The 17,468-nt window shown below is 56.8% G+C and overlaps 1 protein-coding gene across 6 annotated transcripts in view; it reads right to left on the reverse strand.

Moving 5' to 3' along the window:
• Positions 1-329: 329 nt before the first annotated feature.
• Positions 330-17,468, reverse strand: part of Anks1a (ankyrin repeat and sterile alpha motif domain containing 1A) — a 159,241-nt gene continuing 142,102 nt past the window's right edge. For 2 of the 6 annotated variants that reach the window (XM_031348311.1, XM_031348309.1), the window contains 11 exons: positions 12,751-12,849; positions 12,052-12,204; positions 11,794-11,901; positions 10,712-10,876; positions 9,402-9,527; positions 9,035-9,106; positions 8,631-8,717; positions 6,012-6,149; positions 4,856-5,026; positions 4,505-4,603; positions 330-4,077 (listed from right to left, as the gene is read on the reverse strand). In XM_031348311.1, the coding sequence (XP_031204171.1) occupies positions 3,958-4,077; positions 4,505-4,603; positions 4,856-5,026; positions 6,012-6,149; positions 8,631-8,717; positions 9,035-9,106; positions 9,402-9,527; positions 10,712-10,876; positions 11,794-11,901; positions 12,052-12,204; positions 12,751-12,849 (1,338 nt within the window). In that variant the 3' untranslated portion in view covers positions 330-3,957. The remainder of the gene's footprint in view (positions 4,078-4,504; positions 4,604-4,855; positions 5,027-6,011; positions 6,150-8,630; positions 8,718-9,034; positions 9,107-9,401; positions 9,528-10,711; positions 10,877-11,793; positions 11,902-12,051; positions 12,205-12,750; positions 12,850-17,468) is intronic. The other 4 variants (XM_031348312.1, XM_031348314.1, XM_031348310.1 and 1 more) reach the window with 3 other exon arrangements.

Here is a 17,468-nt window from a genome sequence, read left to right on the forward strand (position 1 = left end):
TCCCTCAGCTTTAGACCCCACGCGGTTGCAGAGATGCCCGGTGGCCATCTGTGGGAGAGCCCGGCACACGGTTTGAAGACCTGTCTGTGGCCACGCATCCCTTCTTGGTTCACAGTCATGTCCTTGAGGTAGGTCCCTGCTTCACACAAGGTTGACTGTTCCAGGGCCAGCTTGGCATCTACCTGCTGAGGGACGCGGGAGACTGCCAGACTGTCACCCAAGCCAGGCCGAGGACATGTGTCCATGACCTGCAGTGGCCTCTGGCCCGTGTCCACACTTAACACCAGAAAAGCAGCTTTCCAATTCAGAGACTCCAGAGCGATGGCCGGTTTCTACAGCTCTCCTTTATTAGCTCAGTCAGTCCTAAGCTATCAGCTAAGGAAGTAAGAAACCGAGCCGGAAGCCCAGGGTGTGCACACTCTGCAGTGAGGTTGGTCTATACCGATGCACAGGTTGGTTCCATTTGGTACCACAAGGTGTTTATAATTCAAACAAAATCGGACAGATTAACAATTTTATGTACAGTAAAACAAAAGGGGAATTCAAGTATCAAAATATGGAAACAAAGATTAAATAACATTTTTCTTACAATCCAGTCCCACTGTCCACCATGAGCAGTAACTCCCGTGACTTGCATTGCCGGTATGGGCACCTCACGAGCTAACCATAAACCGTCTTGATTGCAGCCATGTGTTCAAACCCAAGACTTCTCAAAACCCCCTAGTGGGCAACCTCAGAGGCAGAGTCCAAAGTACCCTGCCGAGACACAGCCTGCAGGAGAGTGAGCAAGTGGGCGGGCTTCCCTCCTGCCCTGCGCAGGGCAGCCGCCTAGCCAAGAGGCAAGCAGGGGGGCCTGTGGCTGCTGCTGGGAAGGCTTGGGATGTCTCACCACTCCCATCAGAATGGCCTCCTTCACAGTTCAGGCTCAGACTTGGTTTCACAGGGCACGATTCACGAAAGCGCCAAAGGTAGGCCCTTCTATTTGGCACCTGTCCTGAAAAGGAGAGACCCACCCGGAGGAGGAGAGGAATTTCTTGAATATTGAGAAACCAATCTTGAAAGAGACGCAGAGCAGACAAGCCAAGACTTTCTGGTAGAAAACACCCTGAATAAATAAGACATAGCAGCGTCAAGAGGAGGAAGTGTCTGCCTGTGACTTTAGAACAGAGTGCAGCTTGAACTCATTGTAGTGTCTACAGTGCTCCCCAGGGCTTTGCGCCCACCGCTGAGCCCCACTCTGGCAGAGGGAAGGGGTTCGGCACAACTGAGCCAGGAACTTAGGGTCTCTCTGGATTCTTAAAGGTGGGAGCCGAGGGCAGCTTTCCAGGGCGGAGGGTGTGAGGCAGAATGGGAAGTACTAGCGCTGTACCCCGCAGCTGAGGACCCTGGCTCCATCAGAGAGGAGCTGTACCCGCAGTAGAGGACCCCTGGCTCCATCAGAGAGGAGCTGTACCCGCAGTAGAGGACCCCAGCTCCATCAGAGAGGAGCTGTACCCGCAGCAGAGGACCCCGGCTCCATCCCAGAGAGGAGCTGTACCCGCAGCAGAGGACCCCTGGCTCCGTCCCAGAGGAGCTGTACCCCGCGGCTGCCATGCTAAATGCACAGCAGGCAGATTGCCACAGGTCTAGCAGAGGTTCCCTGCTTCCCATCTGAGTAGCGACAATGTGACGGTGCCCAGGACTGCAGCTCAAGGCCGCTGTTCAAGCCCGGCCTCCCGTCCCCAGGAGGAGCGCTGCCTAGAAAGCCTGAGGCCTGCTCACTGTGGGCCAGGGCCTCCCGTCCCCAGGAGGAGCGCTGCCTAGAAAGCCTGAGGTCTGCTCACTGTGGGCCAGGGCTTCTCTTTTTGCTCCCTACTCTGGAAAAGCTGGTGAGTGGTCTGGTTGGTCCCCTGACCCCCAGTCACTGCTCCTTAAGCCCAGGAGGATGATCGCCACCCAAGTCACTTTAAAAAGCAAAGCAAGCTGGCAGAAGAGCTGAAGCAACACCAGCGTAACCTCAGGACCATAGCGGGGGAGGATACGACTGTTACCCGACTAGCCTTTGCACATCTGGGACAGATGTGCCCAGCCTGCCACACAGGATACAACAGTCAAAAAGAATCAGAGCGAGGCCAGATCAAGTCCCAAGCTGGCAAGCTGCAGTCTTAACTGACATTCCCATTAATGCTCCAAACAGAGCCACTTACTTCTCCCTTCTGACACGGCTCCGTCAGCCCTGCAGCAGCCTGGGAACAGCTGCCTCCGACACTGCTAACACGGACAGCTGAGGACTAAGGAGTCCCCTGCGCCCGCACCAGAACCTACTTGCTCGTCCCCACTGGGAACCCCAGGAATGTCCATGTCATCACCTCAGTAGACGAGGAAGCCTCAACTCTGCCCTGCGTTGCCCACGCGTGCGTCCCCATGTCTCTAGCCAGGCCGAGAGCCCACTCTGAAGGCAGAGGCTGGCTGAGGGTTCCAGGGCCATCTCAGGCCTTGTCTTGTTTAAAGATTGGCAGCTTTACCGAGAGGCTGGAGCCAAGTGTTAAAAATGTATAAAAAGGATTATTACTTTTCCTATTAAAAACATGTCCTGGACGGGCCACTTCTTGGGCCACCCAGAGTTCCGGTCTCCTCAGCTACATGCCTGGCGTCTTCGCTGCCTCCAGGGCAGGGTTCTGCAGGTGGCGGCAGGCCCAGGCCAAGCAGGTGACAGGAGGTCCTACAGCAGGGCTGGGCCTGGGTCTTCAGAGCTGCAGATGAGGCTCTCGGTGCTGGGGCAGGAGGAGCCTGTGCTCCACGGCTACGTTTCTGCAGCACAGTGTGGCTCCTCAGTGGCTCAGCTTGGCAGAAGCAAACAGTGGGAGGAGAGAGTTAACCAAAGACCCTGCGCAAGGCGGAGGGACACGGAAAGGGACACAGAGCAGACAAAGGTCGGTCCCTGCCTCCCCGGAGCCCTCCACAGCCTACAGCCCACTGCTGCTCCCGGCCCCTCTGCTCAGAAAGGCACAAGGAAAGGCAGGCAGGCAGGCAGCCGAAGGGCCAGCCCTGGTATACGGCTCTTGCACTGCACTACACTGTCTGCACCAGGGCCACGGGAATCACTTCTGTCCCCTGCCATCTAGACTGATCTTTCCGCATCAGGGCACGTGAGGCCTCCTCCGAGATTCAGCTCCGTGGTGCTAGCTCCTAGGTGGGTGCCAGGGACGGCTGGACGACGGCTGTCTGAGGACCCCACCACCAGAGGAAGTCTGAGAATGCTCCCCGACTCCACAAAAGCTGCTCAGCTCCGCCCTGTCCAAGAACAGCTCCACTCCGAGAAGGAAGAAGGCGCACTTGTGTGCAGGGGCACACCTCAGGGAGCTGCATTCCAGAACCGGGCCCACAGCACAGAAGGGGGCCAAGCACACACAGGTCCCCCGGGAACCTGGAGTTCAGAGGGTCACAGCTCGTGGCATCAGAGCCAACTCATATACAAGGGTGTGGCTGGTACCAACCGCCCCCTTACACAAAGTCTGTCCCTGCTGAAGCCACATCACCGGGCCTGACCAGGAGAGGGACCAGCACCTGAGAGCGGCCATGTGTAGGGCATCCTGGCACTGGGTGGTCACAGTGGTGGTTGGGTCGGGGAAGGTGACAACTGGTAGCTCTTGGCATCCAGCTGTGACCCAGGAGAGGACAGTAACCAGAGAGAGCTGTGGTGGTTCTGCGGGAAGACTACCCTCACCTCACAGTGCCTAGTGCAGAGGCTCTGGGGCCTCAGCCCCACTCTGGTGCCTAGGACGCCCCTTCAAAGGCAAGTCACCCCCCAGCTGGCCTCAGCCCAAGGGGAGGATTCACAGTGTTGGGTGGTGTGAACAGGAGCTGCTGCCAGAGGCAGGTCCCAGGGAGGCGGGGCCTTGGTGGCAGCTGGAAGGAGAGTTGAGAGCAGAAGACCGGGTGGCAAAGGCACAGTGGGGTAGCGGAGACAGAGCAGCGCTAGAAGATAGTGGTCTCATACTTGGTGCTGAGGCTCCGCTTCGAGTCTGGCTTTGGGTCCACGATCCAGGAAACACTAGCGTGGGACGGGGCCTCTTGGTCAGAATCAGGTGGTTCCAGCTGCCAAACAAGGGGAGAGAGGGGGTCAGGACTCAAAGCGTGCCCTCTGCACCGGGACGGCATACCTGCCCCTCTGTGAAGCACCTGCGGGATGGGTGCCTCCAGGAACAGTCTTGCTGCTCTCTGCCCCACTAGATTTCTGCTCTAGGCCTTAGCATGGCCATGGTAGGCAGGGAGGGGTAAATGTTGGGCAGCCCCCAGCCCTTGGGTCCCTCTGGTGGGCAGAAGAGCTCAGCCTGGGGCAAGACACAGCACTCATCCCTGACCTTTGCAGAGGACACATGACAAAGACAAAGAGCAGGACACACGGAGGGCATCTCCAGCAAGGAAAAGAGGGTCACACAGGCAGAGCATGAGGCCAAGGTATGAGACAGCTCACGGGCACTTCCGGGAGCCTGACACACAAGACAGCGGGAGGCAGAAAGACCTTGACTCCGGGACTAACGGACGGCAGCGGTAGGTAGGAAGGACGGTGAGTGGTGCAGGTGTGACAGTGACAACAGCGAGAATCGGGGGGTACCGGCACCTGGGGCGCAGAGCAAAGCAGACAGACAGACAGACACAGGGTGTCACAGGGTGCTTCCTGCAGTCGAGCGCAGCAGCCCCGCGATGACCACGCCCTCTCCTGCCAGAGGAACCTGGGTAGGGGTTGGAGGGTTGGAGGGGAGCTAAAGTAAGTGGGCTGCTCTCCCGGGACAGGTGCCAGGGAGTGAGAAGACACTGGCTGTGGCCACTCCACCCGAGCCCTGGGGTGCCCTGGAGGGGGTGGGGCACGTACTGCAGACTTCCTCATGCCGACCCGAGGCTTAGGCACAGGTTTGGAGGACTTTGTCTCAATCATGGAAGCTGCAGAGGCCGCCATGGTCCTGGACTTCTGGGCCTGGAGGGCCAGCTGATAGGCCACCTCGAATGCCTGCCCCAGGGTCAGGATGATCTCGTAGGTCAGGTTCTGGGAAGAAGGAGAGAGCCAGCTAGCAGCGCAGCTTCCTACAGACTGCCCTCCTCACGGGGAGCAGGAGACTCTTTGACAACACAGGTTTGTCTCAAAGTGGAGTGAGGCATCTCGGCAGAACAGTGTCTGTTTAGGCAGGATTCTGCTTCAAGCACTAGGTGACTGCAAACCCGGCTACACCTTATCATAGAGGGAACGCCCACACCATAGCCCCGGTGTCTTGGGGACTATGCCCCCTCTGGAGTCTCTCTCTGGCTGGCTTGTGAGCTAACTAGCATCAGTCTCTTCCCAACCAAGGTGGTGCGCCTGGTGACTGGGGAGGAAGAATGTGTAGAATGTACCCTAAGCCCATCTGCCTGAGATGTACACAGTACAGTGCGTTAGGAGCCTATGTGAGCCGCGGGGGGTGGGGGGAGAGCTGTGTTAGCTAGCCCATGTGGCCTGCAGGCCCATCTGCCTGTAATGTACACGGTGCAGTGTGTTAGGAGCCTATGTGAGCCGCGGGGGGAGACCTGTGTTAGCTAGCCCACGTAGCCTTCAGGGCAGCCCTAGATGGGAAAGGAGAGGCAGCGTTTCTAGATCTTGGAGCTAGCTGCCAGAGGCAAAACCGGATATCTGATGCCATGGGCCAGGGCTGAGGGACTTCCTGCAGCATCCATGTGGAGGGAAACCCAGAGAGCGACTTCCTGCTCGGTGAGAAGGGGCAGGGAAAGTCCGAGACCAGAGTGTATGGCTACCAGCAGCCTGGGGAGCTGGGAACAGTGGGTTGACAAACAGCCAAGGGGAGACAGAGAACCTGTCCCACCCAGGAACTGCATAGCTAGGAAACCAGGTATGGGCCCAGGGTGCCTCCTCATGGGCTGCCACTCACACCTGTGAAAAGGACCTCGCTGGACAGTGCTGGGCTAAGTCCACCCACTGCTTACTGGGAACACGGCCACTGCTGCCTTTCCAGGCCTGTAACGGTCACAGGGACACTCACCACATCCACTGTGCTGAAAACGTGGCAGTAGTGGTGGCTGGTCTGCAGGTCCTTGGTGATGTAGGCGAAGGTACACAGGTCCTCCGGGTCCTGAGCAGCGCAGGAGATGTTCCGGATCTCGTGCTCAGCAATGACATTCTGCCAGGAAAAGTATGTTCTGGGACTCAGGGTATGCCTCTAGCCTTACCACCCTACCTTTTCACCAGCCTGGAACTCCAGACAAACCCTACCTTTTCCTCACTGGTACTGAGGACTGTGTCTGAGCCCGCTCGTTTAGGCACAGGGCCTCACCCCTGACCCTGGCCAACAGGCAGCACAATGTTCCCCAGCAAACACTTGCACTATCTCCCCCACAGGAGGGCGGAAGCTGGCTCTCAGGAGGTGGACCCCAGGCAGTGTGCATTTCAGTGAGGGAACCTGGCCAGTGCCAGGGAAGAAGACAGACAGCTGGGACAAAAGTCAGGTTCCAGGACAAGGACCTGTGAGCAGTGAGGCTCTGGGACTGGCACACAGGAGGGGTGAACTGCAGGAACCCCCACCGTGAGATGGGTGCCACCCACTGCCGCCCTCTGGGCAGTAAGTGCTTCAAAGATTCATGGTCTGATACTTGTTCCCCGGCTCGTGCTGGTATTCTGGAAGGTGCTGGAAAGCTCAGGAGGTGGGGCACAGGCACAGGCAGTGGGTCACTGAGAAGACCCCAGTCCCTCCTCACTGTGTCCTGTCCACCACAAGCAGGCTTCGTCTGATGTGTGCTCCCACCTCTGTGACTTACAGGACTATAAGCCAGACAGACCCTTTGTGCCTTGAACGCATTCTCGGAGGCTTGGTCATAGCAATAAAAAGGCACACCACGGAAGTGGAGCCTCTGCGGGGGCTAACCTGACCGTGCAACTCTCACGCCTGTGCAGAGACGTCTGCAGGGGCTAACCTGACCGTGCAACCCTCACGCCTGTGCAAAGACGTCTGCGGAGGAATTTGGAAATGTGAGCAGAAGATCACCAGCCTGCCTGTGAAGCTGGAGTGCAGGCCTCCACGGCCCGCGTCATTTGCATTCCTCACACCAGCAAAACTAGTGTCACATCCACGATCCATTTGATCGTGCTCAGCCATCAATGTCACATCCACGATCCATTTGATCGCGCTCAGCCATCAATGTCACATCCACGATCCATTTGACCACGCTCAGCCATCAATGTCACATCCACGATCCATTTGACCGCGCTCAGCCATCAATGTCACATCCACGATCCATTTGACCACGCTCAGTCATCAATGTACTCAAAGCCTGCCACAGCCATGGTCCAAAAGGGCTACTCCTTAGTGGGTGGAGATCTTGGCATTGCCTATGTGACGCTACTTTCGCTGGTGTGAAGAATGCAAATGATGCAGGCCATGGAGGCCTGCACTCCCGCCTCAAAGTACTGTAGTGTGGGGGTTGGCAAGAGGGAGATGTGAGTCTGGGAAGATAAAGGTAGCGCCGATTCAGGACACGCATGGACAGCGCCAGGAACACGGACGCCACCCGGCAAAGGCCGGGAGCAGCGGCCAGCAAGACGAGAGAGAGAGAGAGAGAGAGAGAGAGAGAGAGAGAGAGAGAGAGAGAGAGAGAGAGAGAGAGAGAGAGAGAGAGAGACAGAGAGAGACAGAAAGAGAGACAGAGAGAGACAGAGACAGACAGACAGAGAGAGAGGAGGTCAAGAGCAGAGCAGAAGCACCAGGGCCTCCCTTGCCCCCCAGCGCTCACAGGACCACCCCACATGCCCAGGTGCCAGGCATGCCGTGGGCACTTTACCTTGCTGGATTCTGGCTAGCTTTGGTCTGATCTTGCTAAATGCTTATCCTGTATTATTTGTTATCTCAGGAGTGTGTAATTTAGTTTCTGGATTTTTATTTATAAAATAAAATATGTGTATGGAAATTTCCCCTGAATGTATGTCCATACACTGCATGTGTGCCTGGTGCCTGTAAAGGCCAGAAGAGGGTATTAGATGTCTCTAGAAGTGGAGTCACAGCCCTGACTTCTGAGTTTTATAGGGGCTCACAATTCACAGTTCGCTTTGAAGCTGGTGGCTTTTAATCCTAGCACCTGGGAGGCGGAGATCTGAGTTTGAAGCCAGCCTGGTCTATACAGTGAGTTCCCACCCAACCAGTGAGACCCTGTATAGAAAACATTTGCTTTGAATCCCAGAGGAAACTTTGAAGTTGTGCCGTTGGAAAGTGCTGGGAGTGGAAGGGCTCTGTGGATACGTGGAGGGAAACTGGGTGCATTTGCATTGTGAGGTGGTCACGGGCCATCTGGGGCCAGGCGCAGAGTGCTACAGTTAGGACACGAGGTGTCCCCGGAAAGGATCATGCTCGGAAGGTGGGTCCCAGTTGGTGGCCCTGCTCTAGGACATCACTGAAGGTGGGTCCCAGTTGGTGGCCCTGCTCTAGGACGTCAGAGTCGCTCCTGCCTTCCCCACTGCCTGCTGAGCACCATGAAGTGAACAGCCAACGCCTGCCATGTGCCTCCTCCTGCACTGGTGTCTGGCCTCGTCACACGGAGGCAAGTGCGCACGGACGGGCCCTCCTGAACCTGTTAGGTTGTTTTCTCTCACAGAATTCCCAAGAGCAGCGTACCTTGTTGGAGGCGTCAATGAATTTGACACCTTTGTACGTGATGGACAGGATGATGGTGGGGACCTTCTTCATGTGCTCCGTCGACTTCTGCAGAAACATGGGGTGGGCTGAGGACGTGCTTTCTGCACGGTACGGTAGGGCCCAGGCGGTGTAGTGGGTGTCCCCTTGCTCGCTGTTCTGGTCAACGCCTCCCACCTACCCACACTTCCCTTTTGTCATCCTCATGCTATGTGTATGGCTGTTTTGTCTGCGCATGTCATGTGCCTGCCTGGTATCCCTGGAGGCAAACAGAGGGTATCGGATCCTCCTGGACCCGGAGTTATGGATGGTTGTGACTGCCAGTGTGGGTGCTGAGAACTGAACCCAGGTCCTCTGGAATGGCAGCCATCACTCAGCCACCTTACCCGCATTTTGGCACAGGCATCTTGGGTGGACTCTGTCCCTCGCAGATCTTTGATCAGCATGGAGCCGAGATACTGTGGGAATGGGCAGAGGGTGGGCTTAGAGACACTTGCGCTTTCATGTAGGATGGCCTGGCCAATGTGGGATCATCCTGCTATTAGAGGTTACCTTCAAAATACATTCTTCTGCCCCGACAGAAGGCTTCCCCCACCCCACCCCCCATTTATTCTCAGGCTAGTATCCCTCCCCTTAGCATAGCAGAGGTCGGCCTGTGAGTCCTGGTCCAGCCTTGTGAACAGTCCGAGGGCCCAGGTAAGAAGGGGCAGGGAGGGAGGCTGGCTGCCACCTTGGGAGGGCAGGGCAGCTTACATTAGCCTCGTAGCCGCAGGACTCAAAGATGAGCTTTTCTGGCTGGTGCTGCCAGCTCTGCACAGGGGCATAGGGCGCAGCCAGGCTGGGCGGACGGAGGGTCAGCTTGGTCTCGCTGGGCTCCTCCTGTAGAACACACACAGTTGGACACCACTTACCTGCTCAGGGAGCTCACAAGCTCACTGCCAGGCGCTAGTGTCCCCGAAGAGTGGGGAAGCCAGTGACCCCAGCAAGGGCAGGGGAAACTGGAGCCTGAGCAGCCCCCAGACCATGGGAGGAGCTCGCCGGGCATCACAGGAAGGAGAGTTTGGGTGTTTGACGTAGGAACGTGTACGTAACAGGCCGTGTGGGGAACATAGCTGTGGGCACCTCCAGCATAAAGAACACAGGCTGAAGCCATGGAGCTGAGCCTTTCGCTTCCTCAGGTCCTGGGCAAAGGATGCACTCTAAACAGACCCTCCGTTACAGCTGGGGTGGTAGGGGACCGCCACAGTTCATGTAACAGTTAATGTGGGGGGTGGAGCTACAGGCTCAAAAAATGCGTCAGGCTTCTGCTTTGATTCCATGTAGTCTCCACAGAGAACTAAACTAACGACTGGGCACTGTGTAAGTGTGTACAACTCACAGCTGTGCTGTGGGAAGGAGGGCACAGGGAGGGGACAGGGAGGGGACATGGAGACACCCTGTGGCCTGGAATGTGTGCAGAGTTGGTGGGCATGAGGCGTCCCCTCTCCCAGAAGGGAAGGGACAGCAGGCACTCTGAGGTCTAGACAGCTGCTTGCAGCAAGGAGCAGAGCCAGAGCGTGGCAAGGCAGGAGGACAGACAGGCTGGGCCTGAGGAATCCTTAGCCTCCTGAGTGAGCTAAGGGCCCCAGAGGCTGAGCTCATAAAGCAAGATGACACCAGCCTTGTCCTAGGGAGGCACAGTGATGCATGAAAACACCTAGCTCTGCCTGCAAGCTAGAGAGAGCACATCGTGCCCTGGGCTGCGGGGAGGGTGGCATAGAAGGAAAAGGAGCTGAGAGGGCTGCAGAGAAGGAAGCTCTGGGGACTGGGACAGGTGAGAGAATGGGACTGCTGTGGGGATGAGCAAGGGACTGCAGGGCCTGACAGGAAAACCGTGGCCCAGGAGAGCCCCAGATCTGATGGAGAGATATGGAAGTGTTAGGAGGCGGCTCCTCTCAAAGCTTCTGGGTAGGGGTGAAGAGAGCGGGTGGCACTGCCTCCTGGCGCTGCCGAAGCCCACAGCTGCCCCTGGCACTGACTGCAGCCCACAGATGGCCCCTGCAGACTCTGACCCTCCTGTTTACCTGGATTCGGAAGCGTTCTGCTCGGGAGGCAGCCCCGGGGTCATGCAGGCTGTCGTGCCGCCTCCTGCTTGTGTCTGCCAAGGGCAGCAGCAGGTCTGCCGACCGCCCTGTGCAGGAATCATTCTGGCTCAGCGGGGACGATGTCTGGGAGATTAAATCCTGGCACTGTTGGGCAAGAAACTGGTAAAATCCCCAGGCAGGAGGTATCAGCTGCCCTCAGACTGCCCAGGGTGGCACCGAGGCTGGGGGCTAAGGGCGGAGCAGCCAGGAGCAGCTAGGCCTTGCCCATTCCAAGGAAGAGCCAAACCTCCCAGGGGCCAAGAAGGCCCAGCAGCCCACTGAGGCCCATACAAGGCTGTGGAGAGGGAAGGGCGGGGGCCACTCCCACACTCATCACGAGTGAAACTATCTGTCCCTCTCTCAGGAAAAGCCTCAGGGCAGCGGCTCCTCCAGCAGGAAGCTGCTCTTCACAGCCCTGAGAGCTGAGGTGCCTTATGTGGCTCCAGCCCTGGCGTGTCTCGGCTTCCTCGTGTGCAAAAGCGGCTGCTTCATGAGGTTGCTGGCCAGCACAGAGCTGTGTGTCGGCCCAGCACAGCTCGGGAGTTCCCAATCATTCATCCTAAGTGGCTGTCAGTGTTTCCCAGACCACTGGCTGGTCTGAGGAAGCCCTGGCTGCCCCAGGATTTGTAGCTCTGAGGCAGGCACTGGGGCAGGCCCACTGTCTGGCCAGGCCAGGGATTCCCAGCACTGCCCCAGGCACACTGGAGCATCCACAGGGTCTCTTCAGCAACTAGGTACAGAGCTGAGTTTAAGCCCCAGATGTGGGCCTAGCCTGGAACTGGTTACATTAACTTCCTCTCTAATAGTTACAGTGGTGGTCCTTCATTGAGAACCACCTGAAAGATTGTGGGTACAGACAAGAGGTGTCACCTTTGAAAGGGGGAAGAAACGGCCCTCCTGTTCACGAGTGTGTGGGCGAGGGCAGGGGCTGCTGTGTGCTAACTCAAGAGTCATGTTACCAGGACTAAAACGCAAAGTGTACTTGTGGACCCTTCCCAGCTCCCCCAGCTCCGTGAACTCACTCTTAGCTGGGAAAACCTTGGAGGCTTCTGGGGTGGCTCCTCATAGGGCCTGTCTGCAAGAGAGGCGATAATGCGCTTGCGGTGGCCCAGCAGGTGAACCTTCAGGACCTTCAAGGAAACAGAGGGGCAGTCAGCGGGGTGGGGCAGAGTTGTGAGGGGAGGGGCGGGGCTGTGAGGGGGCGGTGCAGTGAGGATGGGGGGGCCGCCCCTCCCCCCGCGACTCCCTCCCCTGTGCCCTGGCCTCCCAGGTGCACTCACATTGACAAGCTCCAGCTCCCAGAGATTCTTCACAGTGTCGATGGAGCTGTAGCCGCTGGACAGGAAAGAGTGGACATAGTCCTGCAACCCCAGCGAGTCCAGCCAGGAGGGCACTGAGGGGGGGCTGACCCCGTCATAGCCAAGGGCCTTCACCTGTGGTGTGAGGAGGCAGGGACAGCATCCCTGAGTCACAGAGCAAGAACCTGGGGACCAAGGGCTATCCTGAGCCCTCCCTCGGCACAGCCCACCACTGCTCTGGGATGCAGAGGCTGCTGGGTGTGGGAGGAGGGGCTCGTAGGCGAGAAAGAATCTTGAGCTCTAAGAGTCACTTCCTGAGCTCTGGTGAAAGGACCAAGGGGACACTGGCCATGGCACGAACACTCAAGGTTGGAGCCAGCGGCCTCAGAGGTTGCTCCTCTTATGCCTCTAGGGGTCAAGATAGGCTAGCCTGGGCTCTAATGAGTTAAGAGACTCCAAAGGGGGCTTGTGACAGGCCGAGCCTATGGAGCTAGACAGTTCTAAGAGGACCTCAGAGCCTCCTCAGTTGCCCTGCTACCCTCCCAGGGGCTGAGAGCTTTACAAAGAGGCAGGAAGACCTTTTGCCTGCTGGGCTCTTTTGAGGGAAGACTGCAGGATGAGATCTGCATGCCTCAGAGCCAGGCTCCGTTCCTGCTCTGGGTCTAGACCTGGGGTGGTCACCTTGGGCAAGGAGCGCGCGGCCTGCAGCAGCTTCCGTCGGTGCTGTGGGTCACTGATGCCAATCTCCCTCAGGTCCTGCTCTTCCATCACATTAGACCCCTGAGACAGAGAGAATGTTGAGTCTTCCCAGAACTGATCTATAGCAGATCTGATCTGTAGCAGAGCTTGGATCTGAACCCAAGCTGTGACTCCACACCTGCAGCCCTCAGGGCTATCTCACAGTAACAACCAAGAGAAGCATTTGCATTTTGGTTTGTTTTGTTTTTTGAGACCGGTTTCTCTCACTGCATAGTTCTGGCCTAGAACTCAGAGATCCTCCTGTCTCTGCCTCCCGGGGGCTGGAAATTAAAGGTGTGCATCACCATGTCCAGTTGTGAGAGTAAATTCTATGGAGTCAAAGCTTATCTTGAAGTCTGATCTTTCTTTCCTGTGAAGGGGTTTCAGGTGTGTAACCCTACCCTGTGCTGGGCTAGATTGTACACAGATGGCTCTACCAGAACCCCAGGCATCGCACCTGCTGGGCCGGAGTTGCCGAACGGCACCACGGGCATGTGTGTCGTCAGCATGGGCTCCCCACATTGGCAGGAGCTGTCTCCGGACACCATTCTCAGTGGAATGAGAGCTTCATGCCCCAGGCAAGGCACCTATGTGGTCCTTGCTCCATGTTCTGCATGCTTTGCATACAACCCCCCACTCCCCCACCCCTGTCTTCCCCTCTTGACTTCCTGTGTTTTCTCCAGTGAGGAAATAGACCTTCCTCTGCGAGCAGACTAGTTCAGCTACCTCTCCTTGGCTGCAGGGCATCCTCCCTGCCCACCATGCACTAAGCCTGGGGCCAGCTTCTAGGTGATGTCCAGATATTACCACAACGTTTCTACAGTTAATCTGGTAGCTAGCTGTCCTTCTGGCAACTTCTGACGTCCTGGTTAGCTCTGCGCCAAGCCCTTCTTTCCACACCTCAAAGCACTTGGATCCCACAGGGCATCTCGGTATGTCAGGCTTGGAAGCCCTTCTAGAGTTCTTCTTTAAGCACTGAAATTTTCTTTTATATATAGTGATGTCCTCAGACCAGCTTTCCTCCCTTCTGGGCAGAAGCTGTCTGTTTCTTTAGTGAGCTGTCTTCTGTATTTCACCCCGACCTTGGACTTAGACATGTTAAGTTTGACCATGACCTGGTGGCCCCACCTTTGCCTCCTTAGCTCCTTTGTCCTGGGTGTGGGACAAATGTCCTACAGAAGACACCACCAGCCAAGGCTCGAGAGCTCTGTGGCTCGGCTGCTCTTCCTGGCCTGCAGAGTGCACCCCTGCTCACCGCACACAAGCCCAGACACTGACACCACTTCTGAGTGGATCTAGAGTCTGCAGAGAAGTGGCCACTACCCAGACTGCCCTTCTGCTGACGCCTAAGCAGGGACCTGAGCTGAAGCGGTTTGAACTTCCAGAAGCAAGCCCGACAGCCACTTCCCACATGCCTGCCGTCACTCCCTCTACCAGCTCCACCACCAGTTGGGTTCTCTTGTTAATCAGACCCAAGTCCAGGGTCAGGAGCTGTAGAGCTCTTAGAAAGATGAGTGGAAGCGAGCAGGTGAGGGTCATGATGGGAAACTGCTCCTGCTGTACCCTTCCCCTCCCTGGGCCTCGGCTGCATGAGCTTGCAGGAGTCAGATGCCACCGGAAGGAGACTGCATGGATCCGTGATCCGTGGATCTTGCTGCTCCAACAAGCTCTGTCCTGACTCAGCTTGCAGCCCTTTCCCCAGTGGTTCACATCTCTAGATTCCTTACCAAGCTCAGTACCTGGCAAGGCCACCAACAGTTGTTAACACGGCACTGTTTTTGTGTTTGCTAGTTGGCAATTCAATTGGACAGAGGCCTGACTGCCTAGAACCTTAAGTGCCAAAGGCTCAGGCTTTCTTCTCTAAACAATATATTGTAACAACTGGTGGTCTTCTCTAAACAATACATTGTAACAACTGGTGGTCTAGTAGTTGTGGGCGGGGGGAAGGTGAGCTTCCGGAGAGGTGGGGCTCAGCTGGGCGGGCAACAGCGGGCAAGGACCGGATGTTAAGAGAGGGAGAAGGGCAGGTGTTAGAGATGGAGAATGAGGTTGTCACTTTCACTGCGAACAGCGCCAGTCTCCACCTGTATGTGTCACAGGTCTCAGCCCTCTGTGTTCCTGAGGTCAGCTGAACCTAGGGACAAGCTTATGCCAGCCTACCTGCCTTCATAGTGGGATAAGCAGCCTCACCAGCCTTCACCGTGGGATAAGCGACATTTCAAAAAGACCGAGGCAGCCAGGCCCCATGCCCAGGCGATCTAGCTCTTGGCAAGTCAGCCAATGGTGGCTGCCTTGCTGAGAGGCCTGGGGCGGAGCAGAGACCCCCCGGGCTGTAGGAGAGGGGTGCAGTGGGGGTGTCCAAGCTCATTTAGAATTGTACTTGGAAAGGATGACGTAATACAGCTCTGCAGGCTTAGGGCCTCCGGGGCTCCACGCTGCACACAGCAAGTGGGAAAGGCTTGTCTTCCACCAGTTCTTGAACCCCAAAGAGGGACACAGTGGGTAAGAGTACGGTCTGGGTACCTGCTTGGTTTCCATCCTTTTGGCCAGGCTAACTGCATGATGGGAACGAGACCCTGGGAACAGGTTACTCAGGGCGGGGGGGGGGGGCCTGAGAGAGTTGACTCACTCCAGGACTGAGTGTTAGTATTCACTAGAGCCCTAACGCAAAGACCAGAGCAGGGAGCGCCTCTCCTCTGCCACCTCTGTCTCTGGGTGGGGCTGGCGTTCACTCAATCCTGCCAGGTCCACACTAGGAAATGTTTTCCTGAGTACAAAACTGATACGGGCTTATTCCAGAATATTTTGAAATCGAAGGAGGTACAAAGTGGTGAAGGTCCCCTGCTTACCCATCCCCTGGGGAGGGGACACCAGCAATCTTATTTTCCTTTGCTTTTGGCCTCAGAACAGGGCACATTTTTCTGAATTAATTTTTGTTGCTGTTATTTTGTTTGGTTCTGTTTTCGAGACAGATCTCACTATGCCCAGGATTGGCCTCAGCACGTAGATCAGGCTGACCTAGAACTCAAGGAAACCCACCCGCTTCTGCCTCCACAGTGCTGGGATTAAAGACGTTTGCCACCAAGCCATAGCCTGACTCAATCCCCAGGACCATATGATAGAAGGGGAAAAACCAGCTCCTAGAGGTGTTCTCTGATCTGTACACGAGTGCATGTGCACACAGATGCGAGCAAGTCCATACAAAGACACGAGGGGGCATGCAATGTAATAATGTTTTAAAAAGTAACATGGAAGCTGGTTGTGGTGGCTCATACCTGTAACCTACCACTCAGAAGGCTCAGTGTTCCAGGTCAGCCTAGGCTAGCGTGAGACCCTGCCTAACACAAGCTGGGCATGGTGGTACACACATGTAATACTACCACTTGGGAGACAGAGGCAGGAGGATCAGGAGTTCAAGGCTAGCCTGGGCTACACATTCACAGTGTAGGTTTGCTGGGCCTCAGTCAGTCAAGAGTTGAAGGGAATGGATTCAAAGCCTTGTGTGTCTTTGGACACCACAGGCAAAAGCCAGTCAGCCCTGTGGATGCCCTGCTGCCATTCTGCTCTGGAGGAAGGGCGCACACCACCGCACACCACCTACCGCCACTCAGCGCCCGTGCAGTGACAGCTGCACTCCAGGTACGGTGATGCTGCATGCTCCATTCGGAGCTTACGTGAATGCATGGGACCATGAAGGACATCGGTAAACAACACTTCACTGGGAGGATGACCAGGGAGGACCCATGACACGCTGTCGTCATCCGGGCTCTCTGTCTGAAGCTCCCGGGGAGGACCCATGACACGCTGGCTGTCCTCATCTGGGCTCTCAGCTACTGAGCTCTCAGGAACTGTGACTTTCCCCCTGAGCTTCCCATCTTTCATGGCGACCATACAGCTTTCCCACACTGATGCCATGAGCCTCTGCCTCCACAGGCCAGGCTGCAGAGCACACAGAGTCTCTGCAACGGCCACACCAGCCTTTTAGAGGGCGTACGGGTGGAAGGAGGATTTAGAGCACCCCTGTGGCTGTCAGTCCTGGGGCACCCGAGAAGACTGACCGCCTAGAAGGAAGGACACAGGTTTCTCCGAGAGCCTCCTGCCTGTGCCTCAGCTCCACCGATCCTCCCGCTGTGGACCCTATGTCAGCTGAACAGAAATTCCCAGCCCACAGTTGGCTCACAGAGTGCTGTGTGCGGACAGGCGGCTGAGGCAGGAGGGGAAGCTGGGTGCTGCAGGGCCTCTGGGCAGCAGCTCTGCTCAGGCTGGCCATGGTTCTAGGACCAGTAACAGACAAGAGGTAAAAGGGAGGGACATGGGGAGCACAGGGGCCCGCGGGTCAGATAGAGTGGCTAATGGGGCTGAAGGGGAGCAAGTGTGGGAACTGGCTAGGACACCTTGGGAGCCTGGGGTTTGGTCTGATGGAGCCTAATAAAGAAAGGGCTCCTGGCCCAGCTGTGCTGAAAGCCAATCCCAGGCAGCCTTCTCCTATATGAAGACTACAACTGCAGAAGCAGACAGGAACCCAGTGGGGACCTACCTACCCTGTGGCAAAATGTAGTGGAGGAAGAAACCGAAGGGAGGGGCAGGAAGACCCCATCTGCAGGCCTCCCTACCCGCTGGCCTCCCCATCCGCAGGCCTCCCCATCTGCAGGCCTCCCATC

Source organism: Mastomys coucha, unplaced genomic scaffold, assembly GCF_008632895.1.
Source record: "Mastomys coucha isolate ucsf_1 unplaced genomic scaffold, UCSF_Mcou_1 pScaffold3, whole genome shotgun sequence".
NCBI lineage: Eukaryota > Metazoa > Chordata > Mammalia > Rodentia > Muridae > Mastomys > Mastomys coucha.